Consider the following 27,619-nt stretch of genomic DNA (forward strand, 5'->3'; position numbering starts at 1 on the left):
CTCAAGATGTTCTGTTTTAACAGAAAGAAAATGTTGTATATTTTTCATTATTTTTGTATTGTAGACATTTCATAATTACTGATGTCTGAATCAAGAACACTCTTAAAGTTCTGAGACATCTGAACAACATCTGAAACTATTGCAGTTCTGTTTCTGGTGATGCGACATGACGTGTGAGGCACGTTGCCTGAGTGATACGGTCTTGCATTAGAAATTACAGCAGGCACTCACATCGTCAATTTCTGAGCAGAATTCAATGATAACTAACATGATTTGTTGGATCAAGCACCACTGCCAGTATGATATAGTCTGAGAGCATCCCTATGTATAAGCTCATGTAACATGCATTGTAAAGACTGAGCTTTCAATGGGACAGATGTCTTGAAGTTTAATAACATCGCTCATGCTATCATTAATAACTGTTTACACTGCTGTTATATGTCAGACTTACAAATACTCTAGCTTCTGTGCTTGCTGACCACATAGCAAAGGTACAATAAGAGCAATGACAACAATAATTAGGTATGGCAACTGAAAGTGAAAACAACAAATACTGGAAACCTCCACTGGTTAGGCAGCATCAATGGAAAGGGAGCAAACTAACGTTTCGAGTCGAGAAATCTCTTAATCAGAACTGTCTTGAAATGTTGGGGGTGGGGGCAGCGTTTATGTAATAGTTGAGGGGAGTGGTGGAGTTCTGGGGGAGAAAGGGTGCTGATAGTGAAAATTAAGTAATCACAATGTGAAAATGGCAAACCATAGTGTGTCTAACTGTCAACTTGGAATGAACAGATCATCCCATTGGAATGGGGAAATGGTGAGAAAGAATGCCATGAGTAAAGCTCAAAAGAAAGGGAAGGAATGGGAGTGGGTTCACAATTTGAAGGTGTTGAACTCAGTATTAAGTCCAGAAGGCTGTAAAGTGCCTTGTCTGAAGCTGAGATGTTATTTCTTTCATTTTGTGCTGTGATTCACTGGAACACTGCAGCATGTTGAGACAGTGGGCATGCGAGCAGGACACTGTGTTTAAATGACCAGCTATGGGAAGGTCAGGGTCCTGCTTGCTCACGATCTGGGTGTGATCCACAAAGCAGTCACCCAGCCTGCATTTGGTCTCTCCAATGTAGAGTAGGCCACACTGGGTGCAGTGAATACAATTGACCAGATAGGAAGAGATACAGGTGAACTGCTGCTTCACCTGGAAACTGTTTAGGCCTTTGGATGGTGAGAAGGGAGGAGAAGGGGCAGGTGTTGCACCTTCTGTGGTTACATGGGAAGGTGCTGTGGGAAGGGGGCATGGTGTTGGTGGTCATTCAGGAATAGCTTAAGGTGTCCAGGAGGAATTATCCCTGTGGAATGCAGTCAAAGGGAGTGAGGGGAAGATGTGTTTGACCGTGGCATTCTGCTGGAGTTGTCTGAAATGACAAAGAATTATCCTTTGAATGTGGAGGATGGTGGGATGAATAGTAATGACAAGAGTTGAGTGATGGAAATGGACAAGGGCAGAGTAGGTGATAGATTGGATCTGTTTGGACCTGTTTGGATGATGCCACCTCCCAAGACAGCACTGCTGACATGGCTTCCTTCTTCCATAACCACAGTTTCCCACTAACTGTGGTTCTCAGAGTCCTCAACTGCATCCAACCTATCACCCATGCTTTTGCCCATGCCCTTCCCATCATTCATAACTGTGCAAGAGTTCAACACCTTCAGCTTGTGAACTCACTCCCATTTCTTCCCCTTGCTTGAGCCTTACTTATTGCATTCTCTGTCACCATGTCCCATCTCCCCTCGCTCCACTCCAGTGGGACTGTGTTATTTCCAGTTTGACATTCTGATCTCTTAATCTGCACTATTAGTACCCTTTCTCCCCCAGCACTCCACCCCTCCATTATAGCTATAAATGCTGCCTCCTCCATATCAGCTCCTGATGAAGAGTCATGTAGACTTGAAACATTAGCTTGCTTTCTCTCCGAGGATGGTGCCTGACCTGCTGTGATTTCCAGCATTTTTGTTTTCCGTGCAGATTCCAGCATCTGCAATAATTTGTTCCTGTTCTGCCACTGAAAGTGAAATGGAGACCCTTATAGCAGATTGTCACATGATGTGATGCCATCATACTATCTTCAAGAAACAAACGTGTATGGTTTGAAATCTTAGTAATACAACATAACAGCTTGCATTAACCTATTTTATTTTCCCGATGGATATAATTAGACCAAAATGTGTTTTGGACTTTGGCTATGAAGAGCTCAAGGCCCTTTACCCAAGATGATTGGCAATAAACTCAGACCAAGGGAGCAGAAGAATTGCAACCCGTGACTAAGGAAAAGTGGAGTTGATTGAAGACTGCTGGAGACATTGGCTGACCCTGCTGGTTGGTCTTTTGTGCTTAAAGTCTTTACATCAAGCCTGGCATGTTGAGCTTGAGATCAAGGGCATTTGACTGGTTTGTTGGGTCTGCAATTAATTAGGGTAAGGAGCATCCAAATCCAAAGCTGTTAGATTTGAACTGGCCAGAACAAGATAAGAAGGTTGCTTGTATGTCTTCGTTTGGTAGGTTGGAGTAATTAAATCCTTTTTAGGAATGTGCGAGGGAGTAAGTGAAGACCTGTCACAAGTGCTGTGACCAATTTAGTCACAAGAAGGAACACCAGTCTAAACTGATGCTGCAGAGATGGTTCTGCAGTGCAGCTGAGTCCTTGTGACATGATGCAGGAATTGATTCATTGAAAGGGCATTGCTCCATCGTTTTGTGATGTGATTAAAGAAAAATAAATCTTGTATCAAAGTTGGCCAGGTTATGACATTAAAGTCATAATTACATTAACTTGGAGGTAGGCCAGGCAGCAGGAATGTCTCATTTTGGCAACAACTCTCCTCTTTTGGGGGGTAGGGAGGTGGCAACTAGCATACTGCAGCGTGATTGAAAAATTTACAGGAACTTTAGGTTTGGTTGCTGACATGAAGTCTTCCCTCTCTGGGATGGTATAGCGCCTTCAGGGTTCTCAAAACAGCATTTGGGAATCCTGCCGACAAAGGACAGGCAGCAGAGCATGACCATGTCCAAGTGTTGCCATCTCCCTCAGTGAAACAGTTGGTGCAGGCAATTGACTGGTTTGCTACTCTCTACAAGGAGTTGGGGGAGTTATATCTGAGCCTTTGAAGTGCGGAGAACAGCGTTGGAAGGTGACAGTTACATGTTCTAGTGGTGTGCTGGAGAAATTGTAATTGCCCTGGTACGCAGTAACTCACTGCTGAAACATGTTTGATCATCATGTGAGGTGAGATAAGTGGGACTTGCCACACATTTTATGGTAATTAAGCATGTCTGTCACTGTCCTTGAACTCCACTCTCATTTGTTACAACAGCGGTAATTATATAACATTAACAAGCAGCATTTCTACTGAATGAGAGGCCAGTGCTGGTTGTTTGACCAGTGAACTAATAGACTAATAGAGGCACTGCCATGGAAAATGCATCAGGTAATGTTAATTGATAATTAACTGACAGTCCAAAGATGGGCAGGTTAGATGGATTGGCAATGCTAAATTGCCTGTAGTGCCCAGGGATGTGTAGGTTAGGTGAATTAGTCATGAGCAATGCAAGATTGCAGGAATAAGGTTGGTCGAATGGGTCTGGCAGGGATGCTATTCAGAGGATACTCTTCAGAGCCATGGAACTTGAGGAATCCCAATGTGCATATTGACTAAAGAAAGTAGGTTTGCAGTAGACAAAGATATCTGCAAAGATATTGATGATTCCTACAAATATTGCAATTGCTGAGGATGCCAGTCAACAATTAAACAAATATGGTCTTAGGTTAGACCATTTCAAGGGCTCTGACTTAAAAACTGCATATCAGTTCTATTCCTTGTCTGAACCAATTGACACAACACCAGGTTATAGTCCAACAGGTTTATTTGAAATCACAAGTTTTCACAACGCTGCTCCTTCATCAGATCAAGTGGGCCTGATGAAAGAGTAGCACTCTGAAAGCTTGTGATTTTAAAATAAACTTGCTGGAGTATAACCTGGTGTTGTGTGACGTCTGACCTTGTCCAACCCAGTCCATCACGGGCACCTGCACATCTTGTCTGTACCAGACGCAGTCTTTTAAAAATGATTACCTGTGTCGGTATGTGTGTTTGGTTTCATATTTCTATTGTTTCTACTTGTGGTCATTAGGCAATGAAATTCCTCTTTATTTCCCTCAAAAAAACCTTGGTAATTGGCTCCTTCATCTTCTGGTGAACTACATTTTTTTTTTATTGGGATGTGCTACCTGTATTCTAAAATAAATATGTGTGTTGCAATCAATCAAGGTGGGTTGAAAAGAGGGAAGCTGATTCATGCTGTCTACCTGGGCCATAACATTTTGTATAGCAAATTGTCTACATTCAATACCCAGGAAGAAGTATGGTGACTGTATCCTTCAATTGGAGATACTCTTGATTCTAATGATTATCTAAATCATCCTCCAGACAGTCTCCTGAATCGCCTTGCTCAGTGCAAATACCCATCAACACACCCATTATGGGACACACGCTGACAGTCATGTTTTAATCTCATCTCACAGTGACCAAAGATAATTTGTACTTTGTCATGGGATTTTCAATGGAGCTGTGTGTTGCTGAGTGATACTTGCAACTGTTACCAGGTGAATGGTTCCCAGCTGAGAGAAGAGACCAAAAACTGCATCATCACTGGGGATAAAAAGAAACTCCAATAACCTTTCATGATTTCTCATCATAATTTCATATTTTTAGGAGCGATGGGGAAGGGGATGAACTACATAATAGTACATCTGATTCATCGACCCATTCTGCCGCTATCTACTGAGTCGAAATCTTTAATGTTATGCATATTGTCAGTGATGCACCACCATCTTCAAGTTCCCCTCCAAGCCATTTACCATCCTGACTTGGATATATATCACAGTTCCTTCACTGTCACTGGGTCAAAATCCTGGAATTCCCTCCCTAATGGCATTGTTGGTCAACCCACAACAGGTGGTCTGTAGCGATTCAAGAAGGCAGCTCAAGGGCAACTTGGGACAGGCAATAAAATGCTGGTCCAGCCGGTGACACCCACATCCCACAAATGAATAAAAGGAAAATGCAGAGACATGTTTTTTTGTCTTACAAAATTAACATGGTTAGCAATAATCTTGACTTGGAATAATACAGAGCCACAGGTTCCAGCCTTGGGCAACTGTCTGTGTGGAGTTTGCACGTTCTCCCTGTGCCTGCGTGGGTTTCCTCCCACAGTCCAAAGATGAGCAGGTCAGGTGAATTGGCCATGCTAAATTGCCCATAGTGTTAGGTGCATCAGTCTGAGGGAAATGGGTCTGGGTGGGTTACTCTTTGGAGGGTCGGTGTGGACTGATTGGGCCGAAGTTTCTACACTGTAGGGAATCTAATCTAATCTAAATTTCCACTCACAGTAATAATCAGAAATTGAGTCTTATTTTCCATATAGGTTCATAAGACTAAGTTAAACTCAAGTCAACAATTCATAGACAAAAATAGAAATTGCTGGGAAAGCTCAGCAGGTCTGGTAGCATCTGAGGAGAGTCACTTGACTTGAAATTTAACTCTGATTTTTCTGCACACATGCTGCCGGACCTGCTGAGCTTGTCCAACAATTTCTCTCTGATTTCCACCATCTGCAGTTCTTTTGCTTTTTATTTTGTCAGCAATTCATACCCAGAAAGACTGATAAACTAACGTTTTTTTCTCAATCAAAACTGATTTTAGAGCACTTTAACTTCGATAAAATTTGAACTCCTATAATAAAGTCCTAAACACTCCAACTGTGCCTTATTTGTCTTTTTCACAACTGATTGTTTCTGTGACACAGGGTAAGTTGAAACGAGTCTGTCTTTTCGACTCTCGGAGGAGTTGATCGTGATTTCAGTGAAAGCTTCAGGATGTTCCAAGATACTTTACAGCCAATTACTTTTGAAGCATCTTCATTTGTACCAGAAATCATGCAGCAGCCAATTTAACACACCAAGTGTTTGACTGTCAGCTTGAAGGAAATTATCAGATAATCTGCTTCAGTGGTGTTGGTTGAGGGATACACATCGAGCCTGAAAAACAGGAAGAACCCCCGCCCCCCCCCACTCTCCTTTGTAATAACCAGATGCTATCATCTTCATTGGACCTTGATCTAACATCTCACCCAAAAAGAAAGTGGGATTGATCAGTCCAAAATTTACCAGTCCAGTAGGAAAATTTGCATTGTTGCTAATATAGTACTGAGAGCAGGAATAAATTGGACAAATCCCTCAGGGGTTATAATTGTTCAAGGTTGCTGTAGATTCTGAGACTTGAGTTCAAATCTAGTTCAGCATGACCAGAAGAAATCTTCATCTCTTCTGGGGTCAAGGTTTGTTAAGGAAATGACTTTTCACTTCATTGTGTGAACTCAGTAGCACAAAACGTCAAAAACAAAAAAAAAACAGAAGTTGCTGGAAAAGCTCAACAGGTTTGGTAGCATCCATGAAGAGAAATCAGAGTTAATGTTTCAGGTCTGGTGACCCTTCCTCAGAACAGACCTACCAGACCTGCTGAGCTTTTCCAGCAACCTCTGTTTCTGATTTATAGCATCCTTAGTTCTTTCAGTTTTTAGTTTAGCGCAGAGCATCAGGTTGGCATAAAGCTGCCACTTGAACTGTGATGTTACAGAGGTGCATTTTCTTTGCAGATGTATAAAGCCTGTAACAACTCTGACCCAATAATATGAACCTGTCTTATTGGAATGAAGTAATTTATCCTTATGCTGTTCGCTCCTTTGTTATTTGCCATATTAGTACCTTGGATAGCTCTTGGAACTCGTCACCTTGACCTAGAAATAGTATGGATAGGCAGCCCATTATATAACATCAATGGAAAAGGTGGCCATTATGCATAGACTCTGAAGTCTATAACTTATAACAATGCCATTTGATTAACATTAATGTCATAGTATCTCAAAATGTCCACCATTATTATTGTACATAATTTATATTTCATGGGTTTTTTTTTTCGTTAATTGTGCCATTTTTATATAAAGGAAAAAGCAACTCACGAGCCAACTGAATATGAAAATGTCTTGTTAATGGACGATAATCTGTATGGATTTGCTTTAAATTATTGTGCATTGGAGAACACCAGAGTAAATTGCAACCTAAGCGCAGCAACAGTTAACTAACTCACCGAACCATCACCGTCAAACCTGAGGGCAGTTTATAGGACAGGATCCAAATGAAACCTTGGCATTTGTGGACCATTTCATTGCAGTGAAGAGATAGCCTCAGGAAGCATATTGCAGTTACATACTGTTTAACAAAAGAAAGTTCTCATTGACAGTCACACTGTTGGTGTTATTCCCAAATTCAGTTATAATGTGCAGCCCTTGTGTTAACATCTCTGACACACAGCAGCCTCCAGGCCTCCACATTGCTCTTGCTGCTTCATTTAATGAAGGTAACTTATAGAATACCCTCATTATAAGACACCATTTATTAGAGCAAGGTTGCTACACGGTATAACAGAAAACAGAAAGGTAGTGCAGATTATCTGCAATGTTAGATGATTGCAAAATGATTCTGGACTTGTCTGTATGCTTTGAACTGCAAAGGCAAAATCTCTGTCATTGATCTTTGCTAGTTAGGTTAGAAATGGAACTGTCTCTTAATGAGATCATACCCATTTTCCTCCCTTTTTATTCAAAATTATTGAAGCTTGCATTGAAAGTGAGAGAAAATTAGACAGTATTATCTCAGTCATGCAAAAATTATTTAATTAGTTTTCCATAACCTATTCCAAACATAGTTATCCATGTTTATATTACAGCAATCCCACATGCACAGTGCTGAAGAAGACTGAATCAGGAACAAGGAGGGTTCTGGGTGCATTGGTCAATCTGCCATTGAAATAAACCATCATAGCATTCAACAGTTGTTACCTGGGCCATTATTGACAGGCATAGCTTAAGGCACTTCATCGCTGTATGATTGGGGCTTAAGCCAATGTAATGAAAAGTATCCTTTGTTGTTATTGGAACAATTTGGATAATTGTAGCTGGACAAGTTGAGCCCTGTCAGGATCTGGTGTAGAGTCTTTAGATTATTTTGTTTTCTCCAAAGGTTAATAAAAGCCTCAACAATTGAAATTAACTATTTTAATTTTTTGAGACTTCATTTGTATGTGAGCAAATTATAAATAATTTGATCTCTGATGCTGAAAGATTGAAGGGAGCTTTATAAAAATTATATAAGTTTTATTCCAGTGACAAAATAAGTCAAAATAAATGATGTAAAGATGTAAAATAAAATGGTAATATTTAAAGCAGAGTAAAATAGGAGAGAGGGAGAGAGAACCTATCAGTCCATTGTTGATTGTCAGGAAAAACCTATCTGGTTCACTAATGTCCCTCAGGTAATGAAGCCACCATCCTTACCTGGTCTGGCTCAGGTGTGACTTCAGACACACAGCAATGTGGTTAACTCTTAACTGCCCTCTGGGCAATTAGGGATGGGCAATAAATGCTGCCGAGCAAGCGATAACCTCATCCCATGAATGCATAAAGAAGAAAAAATCTTTATTAAAGTTTGAGGTAATTGATCTTCAATGATTTTATGATGACACTTAAGTATCCAGTTCCATTTGAAAGCATTCTAATGTTATAAGCGTTATGCTTGTCTTATAGACATTAAATGACCAACTGTATTCTTTAAACAAGGGCGTGCAACAATCATGGAAGCTGCTAATAAGAGTGATGTGGGGGGAGGTTGCAGATCATGTGGAAACCTCCAATTTCAACCAGAGGGGGCAGTCATTATCCCTTTGGCGCACATCCGTGAATAAATTTAATTCAGTTTTGACATGAGAAATTGAGATTGTGTTGATTCCATATTGTAAATGTAAAATACTTTGGTGTTGCAGGTAACAGAAACACGAACTGGACCTCTGGGGTGTAGCAGTTACGAGAACCTTGATTCAGTGAGTTCTGTTCTACTGCAGAGTCCTGAGAGCAGATTGCATTTGCAAGGTAAGTTTTCAGGAAGACGAGGGGTTCTGGGATGGGCAGGGAGGAAATGCGAATTTCAAACACATTTCAATGTTTATGCAAAGAATTTATTTGACACACGAGCTTCCATAAAACAGTATACTTTGTTCAGTGAAGTGACTACAGTACTATAATGAACTGTTGAGTGCAGAACACTAATCTGGAATTTGCTAAAATTCGATAAGTTATGTCAACATTTACGTTGACACAATACCCACATTCAGCTGATCTTGCTGACTCGTGCCAAAACTTTCTCCCAATCTTATTAACATGCAGCAAAGAAATAACAAAAAGAACAGCTTTAATGAGAGAAAATCAGAATAAACTGTCTTGTAATGAGGAAAGCCCCTTACTCGCACAAAAGGTGGAATTTAATTTTAGTGATGTGGTGGGGAGCGTGTTGCTCCCTGACTCAAGAACCTCTGAAATCCTCTTCTTTGGGGAAGGCCTGTTATTGAATTATCAATCTGTCATTTAAGTGGCCAGCAATGGGCCTTCCTCAGGCTTAACGATCCAGGGAGTGGAAATCCTACTGTTAATATTTGGTGCAGTGGCTGTAGTGAGGGATGTATGCACAGGAATGTTGGACGGTGCTCTCCATTTCTGGTACTGAGATTACATTCGCTAACCTATTAGGCTTTCACTTGTTCGTGCTCCTGATGTTGTGACTCTTTTGTGGTACCCCCACTTGTCTGCCTCTATTAGCATTAGGGCAGGTGGCACTCCAATCTTTTGCAGGGGAATGAAATAGTGGTGGTCAGGGTTGTGTTAATGAGTGACAGGACACTTTAAGTGAGAGTTTGTGAATAAGCACCAATGACAATGGAAGTTGGGCGTGAAGCTTAAAACTTGTCCAACACAGCCAGGTTTTCTCAAACCTTTGCTCTGTGATTGTTTTTAACACCATAATTATGCCACTGTTTAGCATAAGATTTGAAGAAATTCTAGGCTCATTATATCCAAGTCACAAGGATAGATGTGAATAAAGAAGGCTAATTGGCCTTGCGCTCTTATCAAGAAAAAATGCAACACTCTCAATGATGATATGAAATGTATAAATTATGCCAGGTTTATGTTTCCACTGGGTAAAAGTGAGGACTGCAGATGCTGGAGATCAGAATCTAGATTAGAGTGGTGCTGGAAAAGCACAGCAGGTCAAGCAGCATCCGGGCATCGATGTTTTGGGCAAAAGCCCTTCATCAGGAATGAAGGCAGGGAGCCTCTGGGGTGGAAAGATAAATGGGATGGGGGTGGGTCTGGGGAGAAGGCAGCCAAGAGTACAATAGGTGGATGGAGGTGGGGATGAAGGTGATAGGTCAGAGAGGAGGGTGGATGCGAGAAGGCATCCAGTCTCCCCAATGTAAAGGAGATCACATTGGGAGCAACGGATACAATAAATGACATTGGTGGATGTGCAGGTGAAACTTTGATGGATGTGGAAGGCTCCTTTGGGACCTTGGATGGAGGTGAGTGAGGAGGTGTGTGCGCAGGTTTTGCAATTCCTGCGGTGGCAGGGGAAGGTGCCAGGAGGGAAGAATGGTTTGTTGGGGGTTGTGGACCTCCTCACCAGGTAGTCACAGAAGGAACGGTCTTTACGGAAAGGAGTGGGGAGGGAAATATATCCCTGGTGGTGGGGTCTGTTTGGAGGTGCAGAAATGTTGGCGGATGATACTGTTTGTGTGAAGGTTGATAGGGTGGAAGGTGAGGATCAGGAGGGTTCTGACCTTGTTTCGATTGGAGGGGTGCAGGTTTGAGGGCGGAGGTGAGGGACGTGGATGAGATGCATTGGAGGGCATCTTCATCCACGTGGGAAGGGAAATTGCGGTCTTTAAAGAAGGAGGCCATCTGATGTGTTCTGTGGTGGAATTGGTCCGCAGATACAGCGGAGGAATTGGGTATGTTTCCACTGTTCTACCTGTCAGCTCATTGCAGTACATGAGAAGGAGCAAATTGCTCCAGGTGCTGGAATCTGTACTGAAAACAAAACATGCTGGAGATCACAGCAGGTCAGGCAGCATCCATAGAGAGAGAGCAAGCTAATGTTTCGAGTCTAGATGACTCGTCATCTCAAAACATTAGCTTGCTGACTCTCCATGTATGAAGTACACGGGAACCTTGTATTAGTTTGAACTGTGTTACATTGCTATGTGTTAAATATTGTGTAGCCTGGACTTGTCTTTTCCATGCTATTTACTGTCCCACCTGAAAACAGATCTTGCATGTTGAAAAGGACTTTCACCCTTTTAAAAGATTTTAATTTTTAAGATATTATTTTTAACTGTTCTTTTTGAATTGCTGATGCTGACTTAACTGAACTGAAGACAGCTTTTTTTAAGTTAGAAGGGGCTGCAAACAAAATACGTGGAAGTTAATCACTGAGTTACAGTCTTCTCCAAAACAGAGAGATCAGTCTGCTCCACAGCTCCATTCAAGGTGTAGAGTATAATGCCTGTGAGCTGTAGTTACAGTGGTGTTTGAAAAATTACTCACTTTCTGCACGTATCAATTGACCACCTGATCATTCCTATTCATGTACTCCTGATCTCACTTCTGAGTGAGTCACAAGGCCAGTGCACACTTGTAGAGTTCAACCTTCTCCCAAGTTTATGGCAATGCAGGAAGGCACTCTAGTTGTAGCTGTGCACATTACACCATCAGAAAACAGCCTCCGTGTATTGCATCCTGCAGGGTTTAGTGAGTAAGAGCAGGCCACAGAAACAGATCTGAAAGTGAACCAGAGAAGGAGGCAGAAATGAGCCGTTAACTTTCTTCACTCACTTCTCAAACCACAATGCTGCTGCTGAGAACAGCTTCCAATTGTTCATGTATGTGTAACAAAAGAGGAACAAGTCTTTTCTGTGGCAACCCATTTGGACAGTATTGAAGAAAGTCTCTGCAAAATGTTTCCCAAAGCACCATGTTGCCACTCAGTGGAGTAGTTCAGCCCTGGGTCAGTTTGCCACGGTTGTGTAAACCACCCAATTGGAGTAGAGAAATCTTCGAAACAAATTCAAACTAATCACATCAATTGGAGCAGGACCTGCCCTGATACAGCCTCAGTTCTGCCCTATGATTCCTGTCAGTTCCCAGTAAATGGACCTATTGTCCAGGATTTCAGAGACGTGTGGGTCAGATGCAAAGAATCTGTTTAGCTCATTAAGCAGCTCCTTCAGACGCAGATTCACTGAATTCCATTCCCCTAGGCCTTTGCACATATCCATCAATATTTTATATATAAATAGCTGCCTACTTCTATTTTTTAAAAGTCTTATAGATTTTGTTTGCTCCTGTATTATGGATTAGCCATCCAATCCCTGACAATTGTAGTTAAATATTCTCCTCACCTTTCCCTCAGTTCTTTCAGTGCTGATCCTTATTCTCTGTCCAACAGTTACTGATTTAATTGATAATGATATGTTATTGTGTTTTTAAGGTTTTTGACTAATTACCAGCATTCGTAATACAATGTAGCTGAAGTCAGACCTTCCATTTCGAAAATTCAGTGGCCAGTAGAAATAGCTGTTCCCTATTTACACAGAGTGGATTACGTAAAATCCCTACAGTGTGGAAAAAGGCCATTTAACCCAGCAAGTCCACACTGACCCTCCGAAGATCATCCCATCCAGACCCATCCCTCTAGCCTTTCCCCGTAATTTTGCATTCCCCATGGCTAATGCACCAAACCTATACATCCCTGAACGCGATGGGCAATTTAGCGTGGCCAATCCACCCAACCTGTATACTTTTGGACAGTTGCCTGAAGGTGAAATTGAACCAGAGTCTCTGGCACTGTGCTAACCACTGAGCCTCCGTGCTGCCCTGATTGACTGATTTGAACACCTCAGGGTTTTCAGCACCACCAGCAGACCACCTCCACCTCAATCTCAGGAAAAGAGTTCTGTACCTTCTGTTTTTAAAGGGTGCCATCAGTCAGAGTGGATTGAACATTAATGTTTATGAAATCGCAAATACTTGAATGTTAAGGTGTGTTTATGGGCATTGCATTTCACTAAAAGTTTAACCTGCAGTTTCCATTGGTGATAAATGAAAACTAATCTGAAATTTAATAGAACATTGAACAAACATGATGAAGTCAGTAAAATGCCTTCATGTGAGTGGGGCAACTCTAGGTTGGTCCCCTGGCCAATTGTGATCCATATTGCTTTTAGTCAAATCACATTGGCACACTTTCCCATTGGAGATATTTCAGGTAATTGGAGACCAAGGTGTCTTTGTACTTTTAAAATTGATCAATTTGTATGTGTACACCAGGTACAGAATACCTTGAGTCTCCCACCCCTTTACTCAAGCTTATTATGTTCTGCAAGTAAACCTTCTTGTTGCCAGGATTAGTAAGTATGGAGTGGCATTGTATCCTTACGTTCCCTGGTGAATTGGAAGGACCATCCTTTTTAATTCATTTCATTCAGGATGGTAATAAATAAAAATTAATGTGTGACTGTTCAACTCAATGAATCCCATGAATTAATCTATTTTTGATGCATTAATACAGTGTGGCTATGTGTTGTGCCATACACCCACTCACTACAGCTGTTCTGCATAATCATGTATTATATTGTCTGAAAGAACACACACAGACAGATGGGCGGTACGGTGGCACAGTGGTTAGCACTGCTGCTTCACAACCCCAGAGACATGGGTTCAATTCCTGCCTCAGGTGACTGACTGTGTGGAGTTTGCACATTCTCCCTGTGTCTGCTCCAGTTTCCTCTCACAGTCCAAGAAATGTGCAGGTTAGGTGAATTGGCCATGCTAAATTGCCCCTAGTGTTAGGTGAATGGGTCTAGCTGGGTTGAGCTTCAGAGGGTTGGTGTGGACTTGTTGGGCCAAAGGGCCTGTTTCCGCACTGTAAGTAATCTAATCTGAAAAATGTAACATAGGCAATAGTGATGGCATTTTTTCTTTTTTTTTAAAAGTTACAATCACGCTCTGTTTTCACAAATTTGTTTTTGCTCATGACTCAATGGCAGTGGTTTTCAGTCAGCCTCTGGAAACTAGACCTTTCTGAGTTTGCTTTCTCAGTTCCTTTAACAATTCAGAGCTAAAGGTTAAAAATGACCCCACTTGTATTAATCAACTCATTAGAATTAATAGTGTATTTCATACTTTCTTCATTTTTTCAAACAGATAATGTAACACCTACGCACACAGGTATAAACGTAATGACAAAGCTTATACTTAAAAAAGAAAGATAGATTTGCACTAATAAAGCACCTTTCACACAAACTACCCCAAAATGCTTTGCAGCTTTTGACATACTTGCAGGTGTATAGTCGTAGTTGGAATTAGTTAAACACCTTGCAAAATAGGGCCATAATTTCACAGAGTGGGGAAGGCACTGTAGAACTTTATAAATGGTGATGAGAAGTATCACTCCTATTATAAACAAAATAGTATCTTTTGCTGTCAAGGAAAGAGAATGGGGTGTTAATGGCACAAGCAGGAAACCCAAACTCAGCAGGTAATTTGAAGTTTGTGCTGAGTTTAAACAGACTCCATATCAATAATCCTAACCCACAGTTAAAAATCGCATAACACCAGGTTATAGTCCAACAGGTTTATTTGGAAGAACTTGCTTTTGGTGCACTGAGTACTTCTAAATAAACCTGTTGGACTATAACCTGGTGTTGTGGGATTTTTAACTTTGTCCATCTCAATCCAACACCAGCACCTCCACGTCATAGCTTAACCCATAGTGCAAGAGTCAAGAATTGACAGGATATTCATAAATCAAAAACTGTGGTGCTGGAAAAGTACAACGGTCAGGCAGCATTCGAGGAACAGACGAATCGATGTTTTGGGCAAAGGTCACTTCATCAAGTGTTCATAAATACTTGTGAAGGATGGTTATGATCTGCTTAAGTGTCATTCTTTAAACTCGTGTGGAAAATAAGGTTGAGCATTTAGTGAGAGTATTTTCTTTTTAAAAAACTCAGCAGGATTATTTTACTTAACAGGGCATCTGCTGCAGATTTCAGAATATCATGATCACACAATCAGTGGTGGCATGTGCGACATTTCACAAAATCTGCAATTAAAACTGAGATCAATATGAATGTTTGGCTGAGTTTCAAGAGCAAAAATGTTTTTAAAAAATCCCTTGCAAATAAAATAATGCTTTCTTCCAAAGGCATTTTTTAAGGCAGGATCTGAGTTCGCATTTGGGTGACACTTTAAAGACATTATTAAAGGATTAGATGTGTTCTACGGATGGACTAAATATAACTTCTTTATATTAAAAATTGAACACTTGAGATTTAAGGATTTTGAATAAATTTCATGAACAGATGTGAACTATTCTATTAATTTAACCAAACACCCAGAAAAGCTCACTTCATCTCATAATCAGTTAAAATATGAGTGACAGAGAACTTCCAAATTCCACTATTTAAAGAAAATAAGATCAATTTATTTTTTAACTCTAAAAGTGAACATTAACTATTCATAACTCTAAGCCCCCATTTCTCTTAACTGTTTATTACCTGCCACCAACTCTTGAACAATATGCTGCTCCAATAAGACACTTATTAAAATTATATCAACTTAATTTCAAAACCATAAAGCAGCTGTTGCCTTCAGTGTCTGTCCTCATCTGGCTGAAAATCTCTGTGTGTTGTCTTCTTTCTTTTTATTGCGAGTATGTTTCATATGAAAAGGTACCTTTGATAGAGAGTGTTTCCTAATTTCTTGGGTCTCCCTGGATGGCAGTTGCTCTTTCTCCAATTTTCAAAATGTCTGAATTATTATATCCACAACATCAGATTGTCTCATTGACAAAACAATAAATTCAAACTTGATTGGGTTTTAGTATCCTTGGGCATAACTTAAACTGATTAGTTAAATTAAAAAAGTTGTCAAAACAGCAACCAAAACTCAAGTATCCATTTCACAGCTGAATGTTACATATTTTCAATTTTCCAGTACACTCTGAGACTGTTAGCTAGTCATATACACAGGTGCTTGTGAGCTCTCAGTTCAGAACAGCATTCACTCTCTCTTAATGGTACAGTCCACGCCTCCAACTTCATTAAAAAAAATATAGTTTCCCTATCAAATGTCTGTGAGTGAGAGCTGTCTTACATTATTAGAACTTCTGTTTTCATCTCCACATCTGTGTTTGGTGGATATTAGGTGAATGGTGGTGTGAGGAGTTACATAATTTGGTAAAAGGGGACATGAGTCATAGGTGGGGGCAATGAGTTTCCATTCCAGAGCCATCTGGGCATGAGGTGCATGGGTGGTGGGTGTATGGTGTTAATTGAAGTGGAGGGGCCACAGGGACAGGAGGGGCATGGGTGGTGTATGCAAGGGCAATTGGGGTGACTAGAGGTGTTGGAGAATGAGGGTTAGAGTCTAAAGGCCTCTAAAATAACAGGGAAGGCATCCCAGGTAATCAAAATGAGTCCAATAACCAGTCCATCTCTGCAATTGACCACTTCCCTGACTGCCTTTGAATCACTTTCAGAGTTAGCTACCTGACTTGCTTTTGTCTCCACTCCCTTGGAGCAAAGATTAGGTCTACCAGGATCCCTCAAACCAAATCCAAATTTCCCAACTCAAGCCATACCCTTCAGTTGGAAAAAAAACTTGGCCTTACTAATTTCTGATCTTGCCTGGAATATGCCTCATGCTTCAAGAATCAGCACTAACTCAAAGTCCAAGATCTCTTAAATGAAATGAGCTAAAAATCACAAATCAGTTGTTATTTAGTTGAGCCAAGCTTTCTCCAATGTCCACGGCAAATGCTGTGAGATGAAAAGCTTCAATTGGTGAATTTTAAGGAACCCAGTTCAGTAATTTTACCATGGTAATTGCAACACAACAGACTGCATCATAATTTTCAATCTTGTTCAGATCCTTCTAAGAAAAATGCGGAAATATAGCACAGACGAAAGAATCCAGCCAGGTTTCTTGTCTAATTAGAATCGTGCATAGGAATGGGGAAAGGATGAAATTTCACACTCTATCATCCAATGCTGATCCAAAAATAGATGATAGTTATTATTCTTTGAACTCGTTCATTCTCACTTCTATCCTGGTAATTGTGCTGTGACTGCAGAATTGATGAAAGGTTATTTAAAAGGTCACCATCTAATTTGTTAATGTTGGGGCAATGGCAAAAAAGGACTTAATAACACAGTGCCTGCATTCAATTAGCTGAGAGGCTCTCTCCTCGTGATGGATATTTCAATTAAAATGATGAAATGAGGTTTAGTTGCTTCAGCATTGACTATAATAAAGCTATTGGAAAAAGTCGCACTGCTTCAGTACGATGTGAGGAAGGAATAGGTAAGTTGCTCGGCTGACCAATTGCTCACAAACCAGGTAACATTGAATCTTCAGTTGCTGCAAATTCTTTACAAAGTGATCTTTACTTTCTCTGACACGTAAGCAAAGCCAGAAAGTTGGCTGTCAACGGCTGTGTCGACTGGTCTCTTGATGGCTCTCAGCCTGGTCTTTCGGCTCCTCATGGCGGTTTTTTTGGCCTGGCGTGCAAGTGGATCTGGCCCCAGCATGTTCCCGAGGCACCGGGAGAGATCGCAGAGGCATCAGTTTCAATGGCAGCGATGGTATCTGCGGCATTGAGAACAGACAGCTGAGTGACATCAGCAAAGAACTTATGAAAGACTGTTGCACTTTTACTTTATTCCTTTATTTTCCTAGATTAAACTACAGAACACTTTCATGTAAACTATTACCTGATTCTTTATTTTTCTACAATGTTACGAAGTAATGCTTAACCTTTTAACTTTGTTTCTCTTGTAGCTAAACTTTTTTTATACCTAAAATGGTGCCATTTCTGGCAACATTATACACTTTTCACTGTACTCCTGTACTTCTGTACTTGAGTAGATATGATAATAAAATCTAAAATCTACAATCTAAAGCTGTCTGTAATTTCAATTGCTTCAGCAATTCTCCAAGTTGTATGGTGGCTCAGTGGTTAGCACTGCTGCCTCACAGCACCAGGGTCCTAGGTTCAATTCCAGCCTTGGGTGGCTGTGTGGAGTTTGCACATTCTCTCCAGGTCTATGTGGGTTTCCTCCCACAATCCAAAGATGTGCAGGTCAGGTGATTTGGCATGCTAAATTGCCCATGGTGTTAGGTGCATTAGTCAGAGGGAAATGGGTCTGGGTGGGTTACTTTTCGGAGGGTCGGTGTGGACTGGTTGGGCCAAAAGGTCTGTTTCCACACTGTAGGGAATATAATCTAATCTAAAATGGTTTGGTGGTAGACACCAACATTGGGAGTAGTAAATATGGCATATGATTGCAGTGTAACTGATTCCATAGACAGTCAGCATCTAATTGCAGGTAAGTGGTTGTATAAAATGCATGAGGGAAGAGTAAGAGAGAGGAATGTTAACTGGTGATGATAACTCTGGAATACTGATTCAAGTAACTTGAATGCTTCTAGTGTATAAACATATCTATGGAAAAGCAGCAAAGAAGAATGTCAATATCATGTAGATTTGTTCTACACACAAGACACAAACAATGAACAGGACATTAAAGGTTTATTTCGAGTTTATGATCAAAGCAGGCCCTCATGGTTGCTCTGTTAGTAATTGGGCGCTGTATAGATTTTTAGACTTCTATGTCAGTAAAAACGCATATAAAAGCTGAATAGATCAAATTTAAAAGAATAGTGGTCAAAGACACCAGTGATTTGTATTGTGGAAATCTTACTGAATGTGGCAGTTCCAGATTGGCTTGAATGTTCACATCAAATACACATGCAGGAAGTATTTTTAGCTTGACATTCCATTTCACTATTACTGAGCATCAGGAACAACAGGAGATATTGGTCACAAATAGAAGGTGGAGGAGTCCTTTGGGACAGCGGTAGAAAAAATATTAGATGTTTGGAAGAGAGTGACCATTCATCAGGATTACAGGATGATTAAAAAGGAGATGTATATCCTCATGTGTCGCTATTTTGGCAAGTACGTTTTTCTAGACGAACTCATGATTTAGGGTTGGTGAATGAGCAACAATGCTGTCCTATCAAAAAAGGTAAGTAAATTTTACATTGGTAAAAAGGAACAAGTTCATCAAAACTCTCTGTCTTGCGCTCAAATGATATCCTGCTAATTATGCAAAAGCGTAATGCTGTCGATGAGTGACTGTACCGGTGTGAGATGGAAATGTGTTGCTGGAAAAGCGCAGCAGATGCAAAAGCGTAATGCTGTCGATGAGTGACTGTACCGGTGTGATGCTAGGTATATAAGCCATATGGTTTAAAGACTGGCAAATTGTATCAAACAGCAAATTGCTTTGGTTGTTCACAACAAACAAGGTATTGACCATACCCTACTAACTCATGCTTTCAAAACTCACAATCTCTAACCTAAGGCATGATTCTGCAATTGGACAGTATTTGCTGGATAGTCCTGAGTGTGTGAAGATTTTCTTTTTCCAGCCAACTAATGTTGGATTGTCAGTAGGGTCTCCATTGTGTATGGAAGCTACATATGTTAATACACAGGCCTCAGTTCTTTTCAGACAAAAAGTGTGTATAAACTGTGTCTGTTTCAACTCAAGAAAATAGACCAACCTTCCAATTCAACACCACAGTCTTGACCTGTCCATCCTCCTTCCCACTTCTCTGCCCCACCCTCCCCCCCAACCTATCACTATCAACCCCCCACCTCAATCTACATATCGCCTTCCCAGGTATCTTTACCCCACTCCCACCCTCACCCTCACTCTCCTATTTATCTCAGTCCCCTTCTGCACACCCCCACACGCCACCACCATCATATTCCTGATGAAGGGTTTATGTCCGAAATGCTGACTTTCCTGCTGCACGGATGCTGCCTGACCAGCTGTGCTTTTCCAGTGCCACCCTTTTTGACTCTGATTCTTCAGCGTCTGCAGTCCTTTCTTTCTCCTTCAAGAAAATAGGCAATAGCTATTTTCATAGAATCCCGACTGTGCAGAAGGAGGCCATTCGGCTTAACAGGTCTGCACCAACAAGCACCCTACCATATCCCCATGGCTAACCCATCTATTCTGCACAACCTTGGAAACAATGGCACAATTTAGCATGGCCAATCCACCTAACCTGCACATCTTTGGACTGGGGAAGGAAACTAGAGCACTCGAAGGAAATCCACACAAACATGGGGAGAATGTGTAAACTCCACAGAGTCAGTCACCCAAGGCAGGAATTGAACCCAGCTCCCTGGTATAGTGAGGCAATAGTCCTAATCACTATGCAATTGGTTCATTTTTCAATGCAGTGCCTTCACCTGTCACTGTCAATCTGCCTGGTTTGAAATCTACACAAGACTTGGCATTAATTCTCAATTACCATGACATGGTCAGTGCACAGATATTTGAGAGGGAGGATGGTCTACCAGAATATTTACTTTGATTTATTTTATGATTGATTGCACAGAAAAAAAAGGAAGCAGAATGTTGCAGAAATTTAGTGATGGACAGCTGGTACAAAAATCTCACCATTACTATGAGTGGCCATGTGAAACAATGCATGAGCAGTCAGATTAAAGAAAAGAAAATGATTAATAGACCCAGCCCATCCCAAGGCAGGAAGGCAGGTGAGAGGGGAGCATAAAGTTCTGGCAGCACCTGCCTGTTGCCTATCTACAGATATTTAATCATTAGGTTATCAGGTAATGAACCAACCCTGAATCCTTTGAGGTGCTGACGATATTAATGGTCACTTAAGAACCCCAATCTCCATGTTTTGAGGTTTTATCAACAGTGGGTGAGGATGGCAACAAGTGTCAATGCCATGCAGCCAACTCTTGAACAGGCGCCTTGGGTGGGGGTACCTTGTTGGCCAGAGACTCAGTTCCCAAGAACATTCTTCCTACCCACATCTTATTTTGTCCATCCCAGTCCCTCCAATCTGTGCCCTTCTTTTACCAAGAGACAGAAATTACTGCAGACTATGGAATCCAAAGTAGGCATGCAGGACACTGGGAGAACACAGCAAGCCAGGCAGCATCAGGTGGTGGTGAAGTCGACGTTTCAAGTCTAACCCTTCTTCAGGGCTGAAGAAGGGTTACACCCGAAACATCGACTTCTCCACCTCCTGATGCTGCCTGGCTTGCTGTGTTATCTCAGCCTCCTGCATGTCTACTCCTATTGTCAAGGACAGCCATTCCAAACTCAGCAAGAACTTAGCAGATCCACAGCATCTTATGTTTGGGACCGCCTGCAATTCCATCAGTGGCCACTGCTCATGGTGTCACCGCTGGGACCAGAGTTACCTGCCATTAGATTAGCCAGCCACTCACAGAAACTGATAGCCCTCACCAATGGGTGTGGGACTCCTAACTCATGCAAGCCAACAGCCTAATGGTCATAAAATAGGTGGGAGAAGTACGGCACAGTGGCACAGTGGTTAGCACTGCTGCCTCACAGCGCCAGAAACCCGGGTTCAATTCGACTGACTGTGTGGAGTTTGCACATTCTCCCCGTGTCTGCGTGGGTTTCCTCCGGATGCTCCGGTTTCCTCCCACAGTCCAAAGATGTGCAGGTCAGGTAAATTGGCCATGCTAAATTGCCCGCAGTGTTAGGTAAGGGGTAAATGTAGGGGTATGGGTGGGTTGCGCTTCGGCGGGTCGGTGTGGACTTGTTGGGCCGAAGGGCCTGTTTCCACACTATAATGTAATCTAAAAAGTAGGGTTATGAAGTAGCCAAGGGCTATCAAGCTCATGATCAATTTTTATCCCAGCAACAGTTCATTGCTACCCCCAACTCCCACCCCATGTAAAGTGCAGATTCAGATTCCTCTTGCTGAGTTCTTAGTTTTCATTAGAGCTTGATTCTCAACGTTCTTCCTCCATCATGGAACTAAACCCAGCTTGACATGATTCTGGGTGATGAAGAATTGCAATAAAATCCCATCGCTCCTGTCTTCATTCACAATTATTACCTAGGTATCAGTATGCTCAAGGACTGGTTATGTGAATGTAAATTAATTTAAGGTTTTTTGATTTACAAACCTTCTATGTGCTAGTTTCATTCTGCCTTATTCTTGACCAATGCCAGATATTTAAATCATTCCAGCCCTATTCGTTGATACACTGCGCAATTCCATCAATTTTTCTGTACATTTCAAAGTCTCCAATAATGTCTGTTTTTCAAATATGCTGTTAGTTGCTCACTTTTAGCTCCTTTCCATTTCAGCATCATGTCTATCTTTTTACTCTAATCTCATAAACACACTGATATATTTCTGGATGCAAAGAGTGGTACACAAATGGAAGTAGGGACTTTTGAGCACCTGCCTTTGTTTTATCATGACCACCATCAAAACAAATCCTTTCCATATCCAAAGAGTTTCAGTGACAGCACCAGTGCTAACCTTCAGCACAAGTAAAGTGTGGAGGATTGGAATTCTGTACTGAGTAGCTCATCTTCTGCTTTCTCATATGTTCTTCATTATTTTCAAGTAAGGAGTGCAATGGATTACTTGTCACCATTTGTAACCCTCGAGTGAGATACCTGCACCACAGAAACTCAAAGTGTTGTCAACAGGATATTCTCAATATCTGTGCATTCTCACTTCTCCCCAGACATGTCAGTCATTCTAAAAGTTTTCCATAGCTTTCCTTTGTAGTTCAACACGGTGGCATTTTATTTGATTAATTCAGTTGTTAGCTGTCCTGTGAATCCTAGAAATGCTTGCCACTGCACCTCAGTATTGTTACTTATAGATTCTCCAAAAGATCTCACTTGGCCCCTTCCCAACTTCTGTACTCAATACCCTGACCAACAAAGGAAAGCATACCAAATGCCTTCTTCACTATCCTATCTACCTGAGACTCAACTTTCAAGGAGCTATGAACCTGCACTCCAAGGTCTCTTTGTTCAGCAACACTCTCTAGAATCTTACCATTAAGTGTATAAGACCTTCTAAGATTTGCTATCCCAAAGTGCAGCACCTCGCATTTATCTGAATTAAACTCCATCTGCCACTTCTCAGCCCATTGGCCCATCTGGTAAAGATCCTGGTGTAATCTGAGGTAACCCTCTTTGCTGTCCATTACACCTCCAATTTTGGTGTCATCTGTAAACTTACTAACTGTACCTCTTATGCTCGCATCCAAATCATTTATGTAAATGACAAAAGTAGAGGTACATCTCTATGACTCTATGACTCTTTTATTATTGATGTGCTACCTTTTGACAACAATAAGCATAGACAGAGTCAATTTTTAAACCAACAGTTAAATCTAACTACCTTTTGTTCCACTTCTGTGCAATCAGCTTTCATGTCCAATATGTACCTGATGTTGGGAACTCAAGGGTATCACGCCCATCAAACCTGACTCTGTGACTGCCAACTGCACTTCTCTTCCTCATCCTTGTTTCAGATTGTTTAGAACTCGCATATGGTTTGACCTGGAATGGAGTTCTTGACCTGGATTCTTTAACATTATAAAGGTTTCCAACCTCTGATTTCACAATCTATTTTGCATTTGCTTCTGCCTCTTGAACAGCTCCCATCCCTCTCCGTATCTGAGCTGGACTTATTTAATCAATCCCTAGATGGCCTTCCATCATGCGCAATCTGGAAGCTTCAGCTCTTTCCAGAACTTTGCTTCCTGAATTGTCTCCAACCCAAGTCCCAGTTGGTCAATCCATCTTGATTTCAGTGAACACAGTTTGCTCCTGATCCCAGCCATTTAATTCTCCTCGTGCCATCAATTTCAAATTTTCATCTTCATGATTTTACCATTTTGTTCCTTTGTGCACCAGCCTCTTTCATCACCACCTTTTGCCCCCATTTGCTGAGGCTAATCCATTGGTTGTGGAATCACTTAACTCTCTTTATCACTTGCTGCTTCTGTTGACCTATTTGATAGCTTGGCCCCTTATTTATAGGTATGCCTGGTCTACTCCTAGCATGCCCTCCTGAACTCTCCACTGAACCAGGGTTGATCTCCTGGCTTGATGGTAACGATTGAGTGGGGGATATGCTGGGCCATGAGGTTGGAGTAAAGTTCTACTGTTGTTGGTGTCCACAACACCTTGCAGATGCCCAGTCTTGAGTTGCTAGATCTGTTCAAAGTCTGTTCCCTTTAGCACGGTGATTATGCCACACAATATGATGGAGGGGATTCTCAGTGTGAAGGTTGGACTTTGTGTCCACAAGGACTCTTGTGAAGACAAAGGTGGTCACTCTTACTGATACTGCAATGGGCAGATGTATCTGTAGCAGGCAGCTTGGTAAGGATGAGATCAATGATGTTTTTCCGTCTTGTTGGTTCCCTCACCACCTTCTGCAGACCCAGTCTAGCAGCTATGTCCTTTCAGACCTGAACCAGCCCGATCAGTAGTGCTGCTGCCGAGCCACTCGGTGATGGACATTTAAATCCCCCACCCAGGGTACACTCTGTGTCAAACATTGCTGATGATTTATGAGCCAAGGGAGGACAGTGCGTGGTAATAAAAGGGAGGTTTCCTTGCCCATGTTTGACCTGATGCCATGCGAATTCATAGGATCCAAGTCAACATTGAGGACACCTTTGACAACTCCCTCCTGACAGTATACCCCAGTGACACCCCCTCTGCTGTATCTGTCCTGCCAGTAGGACAGGGCATTCCCAGGGATAGTGATGGCATTGTCTGGCACATGGTATGTGAGGTATAATTCTGTGAGTATGACTATATCAGGAATTCACTTGTCCAGACTGGGAGACAACTCTCCCAATATGGCATTAGGCCCCCTCTCTTAATAAGCAAGGTTGATAGGGCCATGTTTGCCATTTCTGTTGTCTTATTCAATGGCATGTAGTCTGTCCAATTTCATTCCTATTTGAGACTTTCTAGCAGTGATTCAACTGAGTGGCTTGCTAAGTCATTTCAATGTCACATGGTGGGGTTGCCCATCACTGCTGGCAATTAAAGGAATGTCACTCCCTGACTAAATGTATTCAAGTCATTTAAAAGTGTCTTTTTTCTTCATCGATAATACTGTGGCATTGATGACATGCTAAAATAAAGGGTTTTGCGGCAAACCCCTCACATTTACATTTATCCTTTGACATCTTGTCGACTTTTGGAAGTTCTGTCAGCCAGCAATTGAAAACTCTACAGGGACCTTTGCTAACATTAAATGCAAATGTTACCCTTAAAGTTGAAAAATACATTAACAGGCAATGCAGAGGCTAAACCAGGGCTTTTCGCTTAGACTTGTGATTTTCAAATTTCCTTATTGGAAAGCTTTTTTTTTCAAATCACAAATAACAATCTCTCCCAATGACGTTATACAACACATGACACTTGTAAGATGAAGCATTCCTCTTACCAGCTCTCTCCAAACTCTCTTTCTGCCAACATGATCCTAGTGCAACAATTGAAACTTTATTTGACTCCAAGCATATAACAATAAAAAAAAGTGTAGTGAGATTAGAGTTCAAGTGTTGTGGATCAACATGTGATAATCTATCATGGAAATATGAGAATCGTAATTTTTAAAGTACAGTCAGTTCTACTAATGCAGTGGTTCCATTCTCATACAATTCCAAACAATTCATAAAATTGTGTAATAGCAGCACCATTTAAACTAATGGGGCAGGAATCAAGTTTAAAATTTCATGCTTTAGGAACAATGACCCCAGTTCATCAATCATATTGTAGCAACTTTGCATTAATGAAACACGCATTACAGAAGAGTGACCTGTACTTTGTGAAATTATATGTAATTGTGTAGATTTCAGCTAAGCTCTCTGTATTCACCGGTGACAGAAGACACAGGGAAAACCCCACTGTAAGCCCTGCAGTCAGCCCCTCCCACCTCCTCCTGGCACTGTGCACAGAAGATAACTCAACCATCTCAAAATCACAGTCATCAGCTCTAACCCATCTTATGCAGCATCATCATAAAAATCTCTTCGCACACTTTGAGCTCACTTGTCACAATCTCAGGCTGTAATTGTCTCCACAGTAACCAGTGCTGTCTCAGAGGGAGTGAGGTCTCGGATCCTCAAATACTGTTTCTGCAGCCCCATTCACAACCAATAGTTTGGAGCCCACTGGTGTAATGAGTGCTTTACCAGTGCATTTAAGAAAACACATCTATCAGTCAGGTGAGTTTGCCTGCTTCTCTTGCAAAGTCTCTTTGTCCCCACATGTTGCCCTCCGCTCCCACCTCACCCTCTGCCACAGAGTGACAGCCCGTCATTATTCTCTGCAAAAATGGATCATTGCATTCGATCCTGCTTACATTTTACATTATTTCGCAGACTTCTGGAAAGTACTGCAGAATGCAAAACTGCAGTTGCCCAACTTCTGAGTTTGAATTTTCAATTCAGTGTCAAGTAATGTACAGAAAGCAAGTTAATTAGGCAAAAGAAATATTGGATTAAGGGAAAAAGAGGGGAAAAGGTGTAAGAAAACAAATAATTAAACCTTTTGTAAAACTCCAGTGATGAATACAATCTGACGAAATGAATTTCCACTCTTGTCAACTTTCCATGCCAGAGGTTGATTGACAGTGACTGAGTTCACCGCACAGTTTAGCGTTTACTCACATAGGAATACACATTTGTAATGATTAGAACCAGGTGGATCTTACTGACTATAAGATCCTTGCTTGGGGCTGTTAACCTGGGATCATCGGGGAACCCTGGCTGACAGATATAAACAGGGGATTCCGAGAGTCTCCTGACTTCAGGGACTGACTCTGAGCTGGCCAGTCACAGCCAGGGTACTGTACTCATGTAAATAAAGGGCGACTCGGTGATGGGATACTGTGCAGTTACTTCACATTTCTTTGGGTTTTTTACTGACAAGTTCAGCATGTCTGCATGAGAAAGTGAAGAAATTTAGACCATTACATGCATTTTAATGGCAAGTCTCTCAGCAAGCAACGGTTCTCAGGTAACCTTTGGAGGAGTTGGCCAACTCAGGTCTCTTTAATTCTGCATTGAACTGCATAATATGTGTGTTCATGATAGTTTACTCTCAGGTTTTCACTTTAATGTAGCAAGCTCTATTCATCGCTGCAAAATCTACACCATTGTCAGGATGCATTACAGCGAAAATATTTCCTTCTCTGTTAAATGCTTTTCATTCCTAGAATGTGATGATTTCTTTTTAAGACAGTCTTTTAAGGAAAAAGTACAAAAGTAATTCAATGAAGAGACATGGCTGATAGTACTATGCAGTGTTATGATGCAATTTTAAATAGCTTATTTTCAAAGCAGTATCTTAGTGCTGCTGCCAATAATGGTTTTGAAAGTAGGTTACTCAGTAATGGAGTAAATATATTTGCCAGTTACATCTCATAGAGAACATTTGCCTTAGGGAAAATGCTTTCAAAATCAGATTGTTTTGCAGTTAGTGGTTTCTTCACAGAATCATTTAATATGAGTTTTGGCACCCTATTTGTTTGGTGAGTAATGCTGGCCTGTTTTGCCAGTCTCCATCCTTTTGATGTAATTGTTTCTTGTCTCTATGATTCATCACTTCGACCCCATATCACAACAAAAGTATTCATCAACAAAGAGGCAGGCAGGTAATTTGGCCATCTGCCAATTGTTAATTCGATGTTCAT

At 41.3% G+C, this 27,619-nt stretch overlaps 1 protein-coding gene across 4 annotated transcripts in view; it reads left to right on the forward strand.

The window, feature by feature from the left end:
* The window catches only part of brinp1 (bone morphogenetic protein/retinoic acid inducible neural-specific 1), a 371,924-nt gene that overhangs the window by 316,294 nt on the left and 28,011 nt on the right, over positions 1–27,619 (forward strand). For all 4 annotated transcript variants that reach the window (XM_043719925.1, XM_043719928.1, XM_043719927.1 and 1 more), the window contains exon 5: positions 8,935–9,040. In XM_043719925.1, the coding sequence (XP_043575860.1) occupies positions 8,935–9,040 (106 nt within the window). The remainder of the gene's footprint in view (positions 1–8,934; positions 9,041–27,619) is intronic.

This window comes from Chiloscyllium plagiosum, chromosome 30 (assembly GCF_004010195.1).
Source record: "Chiloscyllium plagiosum isolate BGI_BamShark_2017 chromosome 30, ASM401019v2, whole genome shotgun sequence".
In the NCBI taxonomy this organism is placed as follows: Eukaryota; Metazoa; Chordata; class Chondrichthyes; order Orectolobiformes; family Hemiscylliidae; genus Chiloscyllium; species Chiloscyllium plagiosum.